At 37.4% G+C, this 16,500-nt stretch overlaps 1 protein-coding gene across 1 annotated transcript; it reads left to right on the top strand.

The window, feature by feature from the left end:
- The first annotated feature begins 2,171 nt into the window (after positions 1–2,171).
- Positions 2,172–12,597, top strand: LOC582972 (carboxypeptidase B). Its single transcript, XM_782900.5, has 11 exons — positions 2,172–2,399; positions 3,812–3,890; positions 4,826–4,951; positions 5,886–5,999; positions 6,324–6,425; positions 7,024–7,128; positions 7,743–7,853; positions 8,528–8,618; positions 9,310–9,527; positions 10,815–10,899; positions 12,144–12,597. The coding sequence occupies exons 1-11, from the start codon at positions 2,299–2,301 to the stop codon at positions 12,329–12,331; spliced, it is 1,320 nt and encodes a 439-aa protein (XP_787993.3). The 5' UTR covers positions 2,172–2,298; the 3' UTR covers positions 12,332–12,597.
- The last annotated feature ends 3,903 nt before the right edge of the window (positions 12,598–16,500 follow it).

Here is a 16,500-nt window from a genome sequence, read left to right as displayed (position 1 = left end):
AAAAGAGGTCTTGAATGGAAAGAATTGGAGGGCTATAATAAACCCCGGATGAAGTGGGACAGTCAAGCTAGGAGAAGTCTTTAATCATCACTTTTACTGGTGATTATCCTAAAATGATTGCTGGATATTAAATGTAACAAATCACTTTAAAAAAGCAGGTTTTAAGTAATCTTGCAAAATTAATCGATACACACCCGTTTTGAAATTATTGGGTCAACTAATATGCATTTTTGTAATACTAAACCTAAATTTTAACATTTTTCCAGAATAACCTGGGATTGAAATAACATCGAGACTGTGTTTGCAACACATGAGTTTGTTTGATATATATTTGAATGATCTGTAAAACAGGAATTGACTTATTTAGATGTATTATATTTTTATGTGTAATTACGATATCTTCATGTTATTATGATTATGACTGGTTGAAATTCTCGTTCGTAGTATACACCAAAGAGAAAAAGGGGAAGATGAGTACGGGCTGATAGGGATAAATATATATGTAAGCGGACATAAATAAAAGAGTGATAACACTTATTTTTTAAATAGCGTTCCTTTAATGGCTTGGCTCACATTTCTGAGCTTTACCTAAATGAACCCGCCCCTAGACTTCCGGCAAAGGCTCTGCCCCTGCACCCAACCCGTAAAGATAGAAGTGGTTCCCCAGACAACCTTTTGTTGTGTACCATTGAAGAGAGTATGAGTTTTATGTTGTTTAAGGAGAACTAACCCCAAAGAATAAGTGTAGGTATTCTGAAAAAACGAGATGTGTTCCTGCCCTTTGATGTACATTTAATCTTACGAAAGTGAACAAGAGATATATAAATGAAGATTTATTGGCATGATGTAATGCCTTTTAGCATGGCATGGGCGCCGCCATTTTCTTGAAAATGTGACGTGCAGTTAAAGTTGTACATGTATCATGCACCAAGCTATAATTGGAAAGACTTTTTATTCCAATAAGAAAACCTTTACTTTTCAATGAGGAAAAATCATAGCCGAGAAGGTAAAAAGTACTTTTGGTGAATATAGGGTAACAATCGAAACTCATTTATTTAAAAATACTAAAATATAGCGATAGAGAAATCTATTTTATTCATGGGAAACCTTCACCTCATCAACAGCATCAACTCATTTATGCAATTGCGTTCTGTAGGGGGGGGGGGGGGGGGGGAATCGTCCCCCCTAGAAAATTTGAAAAAGTGCACAAAAATAATGTACAGCAAATACGGACTAAAGACTGTAACACACTATTAGGCTTTGGAGGCTTTGGACAAATAAAAATGCGAAAATCTTCTTTGCTCCCTCGCATAATATCCTTCATAATGTACAAGTAAATATTGTAGAAAAGTGAAGTGTGAAAACAGTACATTATTTGTTTTCATACTATAGTTTTGCTAAGGAATATAATTCTGTAATACAACAAAACTTCAAAACCCATGAGGGGGTAATCATTTTCGTCACCTTCACCCCTCTCATTAATTATGCTCACTCACTCGGGCTTGGGGCAGTCCCCCCCCCCCCCTCCCGATAAAACTCATTTTCTAATTCGACACCAGTGACTAATTTACAAATGTTGCTGCCCCTATACCCCACCAAGGGCCCTAAGGCGGGCCCCTGGTTGCTCAGCTGACCACAATTAAGTGCCTAAAACACCTGAGCTTCCGGGGGCTCCGCCCCCTGGACCCCACCAGGGCCCTCGGCGGGCCACTGGATGCTCATCTGACCATATTCAAAAGCCTAAAACCCTGAGCTTCCGGGGGCTCCGCCCTTAGACTCCACCAAGGGCCCTAAGGCGGCCCCTAGATGCTCATCTGATCGTAATTGAATGCCTACATCCGCTGAGCTTCTGGGGGCTTCGCCCCCTGGACCCCACTCAGATTAGTGACCTGCATGCAAGTGTCACAAATAAGGTATCAAAATATGCTCATCTGACCCTTATTAAATGCCTAAAAACTCTGAGCTTCATGGGGCTCCGCCCCTGGACCCCACGCCAATTTACGCCCCACTTGCTTTGCTCTATCTGATCGCAAATACTTTAGCCCCCCCCCCCCCCACTCCCACCTTGAAAAACGTTCCGCGGGGCCTGCATGTAACATGTAAGAGCGGTGATGATGCGGATTTTTTTCTCCTCCCAAAAAAAACGTTTTTGCTCATTACGTCACTCTTCCCTCGTTCCTCGCATTTCGTCCCCCCAGTCATGAAAAGAAATCGCCGCCCCTGAACGTTAGTAACAATCGCAAGCAAAACTGACTGTCCAGATATCGATGAATTCAGTCGACTCCTGAACGTCATACCATGGGGATCAGCCATCTATTAGGCTTCACTTGCGTGGCAGTCGTCTTGTACCAATTTGGCGCCCACGGCAAGCCCCATGGAGGAAAGGTTCGCTATGACAAGTAAGTAGGAAAAGCTTGTCTCATGTTATAATTTACAAACGAAGTATACAAATTCGATGCGTGATCATGTGAATGTGAATAACGAGTTGAAACAGCAAGAATTACTTTTCCAAATACCGTCTGTGCATGCGTTTCCTCGCCTATTGATTGTGTACTAGAATGCAACGGGTCAATTAAGGTATGGTAAAGGCATTCAACTGCAGTTATCCGCAATGGTATGCTTTCAAACAATATTACCTCAACAACCTATTGATATTTAAATGTGATATTTACAGCTGTGTCAGGTGTGTTCCAGGATGGTTTGTCAGTCGATGAAGGTTTACAAAGAACATACATTTTTACGTTCCTCTGAAAACCCTGCGGATGTTATATTTGCTATTACAAGTGGATTACAAGTATTTTTTGTTGTTGAAAATTTAGCAAAGTATACATCTTGCCCACAAGTCCGAATGGTTGCTTTCAGAAAAACGACTTTGATTTTGTTTTTGATGAGCAAAAAATGCTTTTAAATAGACACAATCAGAGTAAAGAAATTGCGAGTCACCCACTTTGAGCAATGTACATGGCAATAGTACAAGTCCAGCTCACAATAGGGACTTTTAGCTTTGCACAACGACAACGTGGATTGCTACGATCGACGTCCTTTTAATGTACTGCCTTGAATGGACGTCACACGTATCAGTCCACGCAAATCTAAAAGTCCCTAATAATATAGATTATTCAGAACGACGTTACCATACCGTATTTGGGATGAATTTTATTTGACTTGATTTTTTAGAATATGTATCATATTTCAAGTTTAAACATTTTCAATTTAGAGGGGTGATCCAAAATAAGCAAGCAAAATAATCAACACGACACGACTTATAACTTGTCATGCACACAGTCACAGTAGCTGCATCGAATCGTTGATTTTTGCAAACAATACCACCACAAAACCTTCAGTTTTGGTCGATGCTTGGGTTTTTGCGAAATAGCAATGGATATACAATTCCCAAGGTCGGCCATGATCACCAAGCAATTAGGGTCAGTACAACCTTGACAATCAACGAGAATATATTCCTGAATCCATGAAATCGCTTCCTGATTATTTTTGATAAAAATGAGTAGGAAATCGCTGTAGGTGCCACCTCGCCGATTTTTTTTTTTTTTTTTATCTATAGGTTTGCATTATTTCCTCTCCTTTATTATTGACATCTCTTGGCCAGTTCAATATACAAGAAAAGCTTATACATAGGCGAGAATCAATGGTAATTACTTTACTGATACTATTCAAACTGTTATCAATTTTTGTTTAAAGAAAATTTTAAAACATAAAAACATACAAAAACATTTGGTGAAATAAAACCACTTTTTCAAATTTGCTGTTCCGCCAGTATGTAATCATGTTTTTTTTAATCCTTTCCTAACAGTTTTCGGGTTATCAGGATGGTACCGAAAAGTCAAGAAGAGCTGGAATGTCTGAACGATTTCATAGCAAGCAGACATGATGTAAATACTCTTGTTATTGTTCTAGGTTTCAAACAGAAAACATTTGATACTCTTTATCGTTACTCAAAAACACCAACCGATCCCATTGCAAACATAATTATGTCTTCAAAATAGAAGTGTAGTTGAAATAGTTGTAGTAGTCGTAATAGTATAGTAGTAGTACTTATAAGTAGTAGTAGTAGTCGTCGTATAGAAGTAGTAGTAGTAATACGAGTAGTAGTACTTAGAAGTAGTAGTAGTAGTAGTAATAGTACTACGCGTAGTAGTAGTGGTATTAGTATTAGTATCAACCGCAGCAGCAGCAGTAGTAGTAGTAGTAGTAGTAGTAGTATTATTATTATTATTATTAGTAGTAGTAGTAGTAGTAGTAGTAGTAGTAGTAGTAGAAGTAGAAGTAGTAGTAGTAGTAGTAGTAGAAGCAGGCGCGTACGCAGGATTTTTTCAAGGGGGTGTTTTGACATTTATAAATCGGGCCGAAAATTTCCCAACGACTCAGCCAGCCGCTGAATAAGCGCGGGGGGGGGGGGGGGGGGGGTAAGAGGACATTTTTTTTTTGGTCTCGAAATTTGAAAATGTGACATTTAGCTCCGTTTGGGGGGGGGGTTAGGTCACCTTTTTAGGTCAGCCATGGGAATATTTTTTTTTTTTTTTTTTAATAATTAAAAAAAAAAATCCAAAGGGGGGAGGTTCAGGGGGTGATGGGGACGGTTTACACACATAAAAATACCAAAGAGGGGGGTTTAACGCCCCAAACACCCCCCCCCCCCCTGTGTACGCGCCTGAGTAGAAGTAATAGTATAGTAGTGTCATTAGTATTATAATTAATACTACCATTATCATCATTTCCTCAACTACAATCACTTTATATTATCAATATCATCATCATTATGTTCTTGTAATTATCTTTGCAATTATTTAATTATTTTACATTACAGCTTGACGTCTGGAAAGAACCGAGTAAAGTGGGCCACCACGTGGACATCATGATACCTCCTCGACCAGCCGACTTGGAAGATGTTGTCATCATGGCAACATATGCTGGCATTCAACGATCGATCATGGTAGGATTTTTATCATATATTAAGGGTAATAATGATGATGATAATAATGCCGGTAATAATGATAATAATTATGATAATAATGATGATAATAATACTATAATTATGATGATGATGATGATGATGATGATGATGATGATGATGATGATGATAGTCAGTGGCGTACACAGGATTTTTTCAAGGGGGGGGGGGTAATATTTTGAAATCGGGCCAAAGATTTTGCAACGACTCAGCCAGTCGCTGAATAAAGCGGGGGGGGGGGGGGTAAGAGGACATATATATTTTTTTATTTGGTCCCGCAATTTCAAAATTTGACCGATCGACATTGTTTCGTTAAGGGGGAGGGGGGTTCTATAAAAACATACACACACAACCCGAAATCTCCCCCCCCCCCCCTGCGTACGCGCCTGATGATAGTAATACCAATAATAACAAAGCTGTCGGTCTTGTTGATGTCGGTCTTGTGGGCCGTAGCCCCTTCTCCAATAGGCCTTATAATAACATTTAAGAACATATGAGCAAGGATTAAGAAGTAGTTGAACTCGAGAGAGAGAATTTAACAAAATTTACTAGCACGTTTTTTAAAACAGTATTTACAAGGTAAGCACATTTTTTCAGGAATGCGATGAACCTATTTCAATAGTAAGATACCATTTTCAGGCTCGTCTGTCATAATATTATAATATTACAATCAACATGCAGTCTTCATACAGGTACCTTTGTAAATTTGCGAATGTCTACCAATCTTTTTTAATAATACCTGTACTTGGCACTATGACACTCATCCGAACTTTTTCGTCCAAACTTTCTCATTCTTTCTATTTTTCTTGTGCGCCTCGGAATAGCATTGTCTGGATAGACGGCGCTATACAAATGCCTATTATTATTATTATTATTATTATTAATCTTCAACTATTTTATACATGATTTATTGCAGATTGATGATGTCCAGCAGCTGATTGAAAACGAGTCACTGTCTCAGAATCTACCTTCACGGTCACTTACCGAATTCGACAAATTCGACTACACTATATATCACACTTTTGAAGAGGTGAAAAAAACTGATTTGATTTGATATAATATATGTTTTGATTCAATTTAATTTTATGCGAGTAGATTTAATTTTGATTTGATTTTTTGTTAAAAATCATTTTTCAAACAAACGGTCGCATGAATGTGGCATTTTCCAGTACGTCCAAGGTATTATTCAGTATTTTTCTAGTATTTCCCAGGTATTTCCCAGATATTTGCCAACCCTGAATTGAATTGAATTAAAAAGGAAATGTATCAAGAAACAAGAAGGATGACACTTTGCAAATTAGACGTTTAATGAGGACTTGTTTTCAATCCTGTTTGGTCTCCTTTTCCATTTTAGATTGATGCATGGATTGATGATGTTGCAGACCAGTACAGCAATCTGGTTAGCGTGGAGGCGGTTAGTTCAACACATGAAGGCAAACGTGTAAGGGGGCTCAAGGTACATGTACAAGCAGTTTCAAATAATTAGCAAAATTATACTTTCAAAAGAGAAATCAATGAAAATTTGGTTCATTAAAATACAATTAGAATTAACATTCATTTGCTTTAATTTGGAAATTCATTTTGTTCTCTAATGTTCACTCATAATCTTCATGTGTTTTATTGCGTTTCCGATTATATATATTTTTCATCCGCGTTCATGAGTTTTCTTTGATTACATTACTATGTGATACTTGTATGGGGTATTAAAACAAATTTTAAAAAAATCAGTGATTGTATAACTTTGCATTGCAAATCTTCATAAATGTTTGCTTGCTGGTTTTTGCTTCTTTCTGATATTTTCAAATAGCTTATTTCACTGAGCACTACATTTAGTATTTGTTATTTTCTCTCACACTGTTTAATAATGTCTCAACTAAAATGTCAGTCTTTGTTTTGTATATAAATTGTACTAAAGCGAAAATATAAAATACACTTTTTTGTCTCATGTCTTTATATTTTTGAATACTTTTTCAAACATCGGGTTGTTGAGTTAGCATTGAAAAAACATAACGTAAATATAAAGTCATGATACTTCTTCTCTTTGAATGTTGCAGATTGGGAAACCATCAGAAAACCCGAAGCCAATCGCCTACATTCAAGGGGGAATACACGCCAGGGAATGGGTCAGCCCAGCCACTGTTATGTTCATGACTTATAAGGTAAACCAGAATGTCTCAATTTCGACAATATGATAACTCTTCTTCTCTTTACAATCTTAAGTTATTTTTAAAAAGATTTGTCATCGTGTTCCAATAATTGATTCGATTCGATTTCACCCATAGAGATCCAATACGATCTCTATGATTTTTACTTCAAATGAATCCAACATAACTGTCAGTGGCGTAGCTCCGCAGAAAGGCATGGAGGGCACGTATCCCCCCCCCCGCCCCACCCTAAAGATATTGAAAAATAATTTGTATGTTATTACCAAAGCACTGCCAGAGAATTTGATACAGCTAAGTCGACAGGGACGACTGTGGGCGAACCATCTTGTCCAAAGATGTAATCACTGAGCAAGGATCGAACCCGGGACGTCTCGTATGAGATTGATTTGATTTGATTTGATTTGATTAAAAGAGACATCACTCATATACCACAGTTCTCTCACAAATGAACATAAAATCCGCTGAGTTAGTTTGCAGGCGTAGACATAGAGATGATCGTACCACGAACATTACCGCTAGACCAACTCATCCCCCGTAATTCCTTCCTGTTAACCATTGTACAAGCAAGTACTCATGGATTTTCCTACGCCATCTTGTATCTTTCTCAGCTTCTGAAGGCATACGGTGAAGATGCTACTGTAACTGAAATGTTCGACAAACTAGACTGGTATATTGTCCCTGTACTCAACGTAGATGGCTATATCTATACATGGACCAATGTAAGTCGACCGCATTCAATAAATAATATTGCAATACAGTCTTTTTATTATATATACAGTTTATTTGAATGCTAAAACTTTGATGATAATGACTTGATGTGATTTTTAAAGAAATTAATAAACTTTTTTGTTATTGCAGTGATTTAGAAATACTCTTTCCTACTTTTTGCCTCGTCAAAAGAAAATTGGGCTTTCAATTTTAGCAAAATTACGCTTAAAAGAAACAAACAAACAAGATAGACGGAGGCGATGCTAGACCATGTTTGATAAAGAGTGAGATCAGACCAAATTTACCAACAAGCGTTCCACAAATTGTTCTAACAAGCAAGCATATTTTTAATAAATAATTTGAGGTCATTCACTTTTGCGATTCATCGACAGCCTATACAAGTTTAAAATTTGCCGACTGAAATTCCCCCTCTCTTCTCTCTCTATCTCTCTCTCTCTCTCTCTCTCTCTCTCTCTCTCTCTCTCTCTCTCTCTCTCTCACCCTATCTCTCTCTCTCCCTCTCTCCCTCCCCTCCCCTTCCTCCCTCCCTCTCTCTCTCACTCTCTCTCTCGTCAAACCCAAAAGAGAAAGAAAAGATCTCAACCTCATATTTATCGGAATACCATTTGTATTAGATGAACATTAAACCTCTATCTTGTTCTTTTGGTGACATGCACGTACACAGGACCGTAACTGGCGCAAGAACAGACGGATGGCACCTGGTAATCTTTGTGTCGGCACCGACCTGAATAGAAACTACGATTACAAATGGGGAGGTGAGAAAATGAAGAAATATGAGACAAAATGGTGATTACCTCGATCATTCAAACTAAGGCTGAATTCTTCTTCTCTTTTTCAACATTTGAATCAAACAAGATCGCAAATATTTTCGACAAATCAACTCATGGGCAATTTTAAAACCATACAATAATTGTATGTCCTATAGAATTCATGTTTGAGTTACGTAATGCGTCATTGTTAATTTCACATATATCAACAGAAGACTCACAAGGTTATCGAAAACGATTTTTCGGAAATAGTAGTGTAATGTAGTGTAATAAAGTAGTGTAATAATTAGCGCCATAATCATCATTATTATCATATTATCCACTGCCGCATTAAAGTGAGCATCATCATCATCATCGTTGTCACGGATACTGTTGACATGCACAATAAGGTTCATCATTTTGGCATCATCGTCATAATTCCTAAGCAACAGTCAGCTCAACTCCACCACAACATTATTATCATTGGCATGACGGGGATGACAACGATGGTGATGATGATTTAAAATGATGGTGACGATAATTGTGACGATGGTGAGAATGGTGCCGACGATGATGACGATAAAGTTGTTCACTACGAGGTCGATACTGGTGTCAATGATGATAATAGTGACGACGACGACGATGATGATGAAGATGCGACAATGATAGTAAAAATGTATTCCCTTCTTGCGTTTTGTAGGCCAAGGAGCAAGTCCGTTGTCATGTTCCATCAAGTATCGTGGCACGGGACCAGCCTCCGAGATCGAGGTGGTGGGGATCACAGATTTCTTGACAAAGAAGAACCAGACGGCCGACATCCACCTCAGTCTCGACTTCCATAGCTACGGCCAGCTCTGGCTTTATCCATGGGGCTACACCGATGATACGACCGTTCTACAACCCAATAGAGAACGACAGGTGAGGATAGGATTTCTCCTTCTTCTCTTTTGTTTCTCTTTTGTTCTTGCTTTTGATCTTCTTTTTGTTGTTGTTGTTGTTATTATTTGTCTACTTCCCCTCCTCCTTCTCCTTCTTCATCTTCATCTTCTTCATCTTCTTGATTATGAATTTCACAAATTACAAAACAATTTGGTGTTATTTCATAAGATATGGTCGTACAATAATGTACTCTTTCTTTCAGATGATATTGATCTCACATGGTTGATTTAATTGTTGTTTGTGATAAGTTTGTCTTGAGAAGAAGCTCATAGTTGGAAGTTATGAATTCCCATAATTTAATCGTTTTGAAACACTCTATGGATGTGTAATCATTTGTAATCAGTGTTTAGTACAATTTATGTTTTTTCTCAATTTCTACCGTCGAAATTATTGTTTTTTTATGAATTGTTTAATGGTTACTTTCTCATGTATTACGTACTACTTGTTGTTGATTATTGGTATATGATTCACAAACACTTATTATATTAAGTGCATCACTGTTATTTTTTTATCTGTTTTAATTATTATATGTATTGTAAATAAAGTTTTACTTTCAAAAGTCAAAAAAGTCTTCTTCTTCTTCTTCTTCTTCTTCATCTTCTTCTTCTTCTTCTTCTTCTTCTTCTTCTTCTTCTTCATCTTCTTCTTCTTCTTCTTCTTCTTCTTCATCTTCTTCTTCTTCTTCTTCTTCTTCTTCTTCTTCTTCTTCTTCTTCTTCTTCCTATTCTTCTTCTTCATCGTCGTCTTCTTCTTCTTCTTTCTCTCCTTCTTCTTCTTCAATATCTTATTCACCATCTTCGTCTTCTACTTCGTCATCTCCTCTCTTTTCATCTTCACCTCCTTCTTCACCGATGAAGAGCTTTCATAAGTAGTCATCTAACGTGTTCTATCAAGACAGTGTAAGCTCCTGGCATAAACCAACACTGATTACAATTGTTGTTCTATCGTAATTCTGATAATATCATTTTAAGTCAATCGGAACGACTTTCGAAAAATCAACATAAGCATTTTCAGGAGCTGTATAATGTTCAATGCATTATGTAATCAAATGCTCATTTTCACTGGTGTGTGAGTCATTTGTCAAATATACTTATGTACCTTGAAGTGACCAAAAATTTAAAAAAATAAAAAATTTCCCTGTTCTTTATCTGTGAAAACATGGAAACATGATGCATTATGTAATCCTAACATAAGTTCTATATGATATGCAATAGGGTATTACATTTTCGTGATTGGTTGATTGTTTTTATTCTTTCCGTCAAACAGCGAGCCTTAGGACTGAAAGCCATTGAAGCCATCACTGCTACCCATGGAAAGACCTACTTTGTCGGGGAGGTTGGGCCCTATCTCTGTAAGTATCCGTCATAAGTCGTGAAACAGATTTTAAATGAGGGAGTGGCCTTCATACATAACTTTTACCACGTGTGTCTAAATGTTCCCATTCTTTAGAAAGAGTTTTTTTTTTTTAAATCGTCCAATGTAGATAGAGTGATTCTGTTGCAAAACACCCTCTCATGGTGTGTAAGGCATGTTCATGGCATCGAAGATCGTTTATTTGGTTACAATGGCTGAGACATAATTATAGCCAGAGTCAGTGGCGTAGATATAGAAAAACAGGCGGCACCAGGAGGCATCGTAGCACCCACCCCCCCCCCCCACCCCCAATCGAATGACACAAAAAAAGAAGGAAGAAAAAAAAGGAAATGAACAGAGGGAAAGAAAAAAGAAAAGAAAGAAATAGACGGAAGATAAAGTGAAAAGATGATGACACGACCCCCCCCCCCTCATTTTACCCCCCCCCCCTCATTTTACCCCCCCCCCCTCGATCCCCCGCTGGCCGTTTTCTCTCGTATTTTATTTACCACCCCACCCCTCCTCCTCCTCCTCCTCCTCCTCCATGAATGGGATCACGTTACGCCATTAGGTTTTATATTACTGATTATGTGTAACAATAAAAGGCACCGGGTTCGGCAATGTAATTATACATAGACTCTTGATTGATGGGTATATGAATGTTCCCAACGATACATAGGCAATCACATATAATAGGCAATGTACAGTCACAGTGACAAATATTAATGTTGACTTAGCAGTCAGGTAAAATAACCACCACCACCACAAATTTATAACCTCTTATCACTGAGATCGCGTCACAACTAGAAAATCACATCCAACAGTCAGAGTAGCTTAGACAATGGCATGTATAGTGATACAAGTACGAGACAACGAGTTGCACTTGTCACCCTCCCCTCCCCCCCCCCCCGCCGAATGCTAACCAACAAAACAACAAAAGAGATAGAGAGAGAGAGAGAGAGAGAGAGAGAGAGAGCGAGAGATCGGGAAAGGGGAAGGAAAATAGGGAGAAAGGAAGGGGAAAGATAACGAAATATAAAATTATATATATAAATACCCAGATCGTCGGTATAATGGAAGTACATCTTCTTTCGAAATGTTTTGCATTTGTTGGGTTAATAATACCGATGGCCCTCCAAAGGCATCTGAATCGCTGGTGCACAAGCCGCACGGCACTACAAGTAAATCATATGCAACACCAATATAAATATGGATTCTCTACCTGTGCCTTTCCAAAAATAGACCCGGCATCTGGGGGCAGTGTCGACTGGCTTTACGGTGAATTGGGGATCAAGTATACCTACGCCATCGAACTCCGTGATGAGGACAAGTACGGCTTTTTCTTGCCCGAAAAGGAGATCCAACCGACCACTGAAGAAATCTACGCCGCCATCTTGGTCGTCGGGCAACAACTCATCTCCGAATTATAAATATAAATTACCCAGAGGCGTTTTATTTGTTTTCATTGGGCCTTGGGGGGACCCAAAATTTGCTGACCTTATGCCATCAGAAAATAATGGAATTTGTCAATGAATATGACGAACATACAAGCAAAATTCTAGTCATTTTTTTTTCCATCGTCACATTTTATTTGGAGGACGGTGATAATAGCATAAAATGTTTTGTTGTGCGTAAGTACAACGCGAAGACATCAAATCAATCGGTCTTGCTGTCACAAGTGGCAGATATATTAAAATAGGAATGAAATGAACGGTCTAAAGAAAGGTTATCCGATTAACAATTTTCCCGACAATAATTGCACATTAAGCGACAGATATTTTTAATTTCGGGAGGAATGTTAGTTCCCCTATCCCTCCGTTCCAATCCATCAACCGATACCCCTGTACCAGGCGCGGATCTAGGATTTCTTAGGGGGGGGCCAATTTTTTTTTTTTTTTTTGCTCCCGAAAATTTGAAAATCGCGCCGTCCGAAAAGTCGCTCAGTGGGGGGGGGGGGTAGTGAGCAACCCCCCTAGATCCGCCACTGCCCTGTACAGTACGTCATATTAATGTTCCTACGTTTCTACGGGTGATGGGCACCGCTATGAAAAAATGCCTTGCGATTAGTTTTTCGAAATTCTTTGCGATCGTGATGTTGATCAAAAGCAAAACACTTTTAAATGGTAAAACAGCTGAAGAAATAAAAAATCAAAATCAAGAAAGTAAACATGAGCAATTAAGTTGAAGCATGGACCTACTATACGAATAAGTCCATGGTTGAAGTCATATTTTGGAGATGAATAAGCCGTAACTACTTGTATGTTCATGTACAATGTTAAGCAGGATTAGTATTTAATAAAGATGAAAATAAAGCGATGGTATATAATGAGTGCAAGTACTGATTTTTTTTTCTTTTTAAGGAATGCCATGTTTTAGGAAGGAATGTGGAGATCAATTTCGTAGAGACAGACAGTAACAGGGGAAATTTTACTCTATGAACATATATGGAGAGACATTATAATGAAAAAGACAGAGGGGAGGGAGAGAGAGAGAGAGTAACAGGGGAAATGTTACTCTATGAACATATATGGAGAGACATTATAATGAAAGAGACAAAGGGGGAGGGAGAGACAGAGAGAGAGAAGGGGGAAGAGAGAGTAAGAAAGAGAAAAAGAAAGAGAGAGAGAGAGAGAGATAATGGGGTGCAAGAGAGAGAGAGAGAAGGGGGAAGAGAGAGTAAGACAGAGAAAAAGAAAGAGAGAGAGAGAGAGATAGTGGGGTGCAAGAGAGAGCGGGAGAGGGGAAGAATTTTTAGAAAATAAGACTAATTCATAAACGGTGATCTATAAAAGAAGGATTAAGACTAACACAGTCAAAGCGAGAAAGGGTTACGCAGGAGCAGATTACTTTAAATAAAAAAATACTAATAAATAATTAAATACAGATTATTAAATAAATGAATAAATACTTTTAATAGCATAATTCGATGAAAGGAAGTGTTAAAAGGATGTTTTTTACTGTTTGAATACTATAATATAATTGCAGATTGAGAGGGATACGAATATAAAATATGACCATACATTCGGCAATCAACCTGTTAGAGCATATTAACTTTAGAATATTTTATCGTCAAAAAAGATGAGGAAAATGTGTGTATGACTCATCATACTCCTCTCCTATAGACACCCGCCCCCTCCCATCCCTCTAATCTGTTGGGTACCCCCTAAAAAGTATCTAAATATAGACGTCTCTGGGTCCGAACAGCTCCATTTTTTTCAAAGACATCTTCGATATGGCTCCTTCTATCTGTGCTCTGTTGAATATAGAATCTGACGGTATTAGGGCAACTTTTTTTCCTCACATTTTAAGACTTTGTGCTCTATTTTCTTATTTACTCTGCCCCATTCTCACCATTTAACAATCTGCAGATATAGTCATTCTTTCACCTGAGCTCTTTATTTCCTTTAAAAAAATCCACTTACATTATTTATACTGGGGTATACATTCCTTGGTAACGGAATTATCAGAAAAATTTGGCATTTTAAAATCCCTCCTTTCCATGAAATAAACTGTTTGATTCTGTTTTCTGGTAATTCAACTTAACTATGATGAGAATAAACTGAAATTTAACATGACAGGTATGTTGCAATTGCTCTTTTTCATACTTAAGGCCTTAAACTTTAAAAAGGTTCCTGCATGTGAACATATCTGGACAAAATATCATTAGTTTAAGACAAGTAGCAACTGCTTCGTATATTTCTGTTTAATTTTGTCTGTTGAGCTGTAGATATTACATTATCAACGTAAATAAAAATGTCTATTCATTAAAACGATGCTCTATATTAAAAATTGGGCATAGTACCGTCCTATGGTAACGTCATATGTAAACATAATATTATTTTTTATTACAAATTTGGCTCTTTGGTAAAGTTTGGCCCTTAAGACTGCAAAATGACATCAAGATTCTTGAAGATAAGGGCAGTGGTTTATTTAAAGAGGGGCCCCGGGCGGCACTTGGAGGGGGTGCAAAAACTATCAGATAGAGGGGCGTAACAAAACGCCAAAGAGAGAAAGGAAAAGAAAACTAACGATTATGTTTTATTATATTCGCCTTCAACATTTAAAATAAAGCAGAGTGAATTACATGAAAAAATAATTGTCCAGGGTTTGAAATTTATCTTTTTGTTTAAATCATAAAAGTCTATGAATAGTGTTTTCTAAAGGGTTCAATTTACATATATATATATATATATATATATATATATATATTTATATATATATATATTTATATATATATATATATGTTGTTCTCGTCCCTTTGCTCGAAGATTAATCAGCCTCCCTCTCCTGAATATATGATGAACAGATTCACCATTGAAAAACAAAAAGAAAATATTTCGGCTACCTTATTAAAATCGTTGACATGGATTTTGGTTAATTTTCTGCCCCCATTTGAGGAACAAGTGCTACAAGTGACTCTTGCCCCCCCCCCCCACCCTTCTCCGATCTAGCTCTAAAATATGAACTTGAATCTGAATACAAGTTGGTACATTTTTTCAATACCCTCTAGATATCCAAGATAACGGCAATTACATGATTTTATCCAGCTGGCGATGAAAAAAAAGAAGATGATAACTATATGACTGCCAATTACTAATTAGAGGCTACAGGTATTCACCCTTTTTGTGAAACATATGGAGTACTGGTGTTTCAAATAGGTCATGTAGGTAATATTTGCTCATCTCGAGGACTTTGAGGCCGATTGCAATTATGTGGATTTGCACCTAATTACTTTAACCGGTGGCATGAGGTAACAGGGCGATAATCACCAAATGCTATTTAAAGAGGCTGTCTATAAAAAATAAAAAATAATAAAGGGGGAACAGCTGACTCGGGGCAGATGGCAATATTGCTTCCAACATTTTTTTTGTTGCCCCCACTTTTTAATGTTACTTCCCAGACTGTCTGCATTTCTATATCCATTGCTGTGGCTTAATGACAGTTTCTTCGTCATTTTAAAATCACCTTTGTACTTTCATGTCCCATTTTGTATAACAGAGAATACATGTGGAGACAGCTGATACAGAAATCAAGTGTGAGCCCTACACGCTTCCTGCTGACTTTCCAAACAGACAACCCGATTTTTTTTTTCTGGTCAGTTTCGGGAAGCATGAATATTTTTTTTGTCCAAAGCCTAGAAACACAAAAGGTCAATTTTACGGACCGCGCCAAAAAATGCTGTATGCTTGAATAAATGAAACGTTTAATATAATTCAGACATCTGCACTTCAACCAAAAAAAGGTGTTAGCAAATATAGACGCCGCTATATCGAAAGGTATCGTGTTTATCTTTGAATATTCATTTTTGAATAAGTATCTAATTATTAACTTAGTATCTTATTGTCACTTCTTTATTTTGTATCGATTAGTAATATAATCCTTTCGTTCAAAGCTGATTCCATATTTTGGTCTAACATAGTAGCATAATGGAGTTGTGCGTAATTCTACCAAACATTGAATATTGTTAAAGTTTTAATATTTGAAATTTTAAATCTTTGAACCACACCTTAGAAAGAGAATTTTAGGAAAATGACACGAAATACAACAACTAATATAAGGTACATCCTAATCATTGATAGTCAGCATACTTCCAACAAAA

Source organism: Strongylocentrotus purpuratus, unplaced genomic scaffold, assembly GCF_000002235.5.
Source record: "Strongylocentrotus purpuratus isolate Spur 01 unplaced genomic scaffold, Spur_5.0 spur5_contig_831, whole genome shotgun sequence".
NCBI lineage: Eukaryota > Metazoa > Echinodermata > Echinoidea > Camarodonta > Strongylocentrotidae > Strongylocentrotus > Strongylocentrotus purpuratus.
Note: the sequence above shows the minus strand (reverse complement) of the source record. Positions and strands in the feature narration are given on the sequence as shown.

Excerpts from the sequence above, each read along its gene's own strand:
- LOC582972 (XM_782900.5), top strand. The coding sequence starts at position 2,299 with ATGGGGATCAGCCATCTATTAGGCTTCACTTGCGTGGCAGTCGTCTTG. Across the intron at positions 6,000-6,323 it reads TATATCACACTTTTGAAGAG|ATTGATGCATGGATTGATGA; the intron begins GTGAAAAAAACT and ends TTTCCATTTTAG. Across the intron at positions 8,619-9,309 it reads CTACGATTACAAATGGGGAG|GCCAAGGAGCAAGTCCGTTG; the intron begins GTGAGAAAATGA and ends TGCGTTTTGTAG.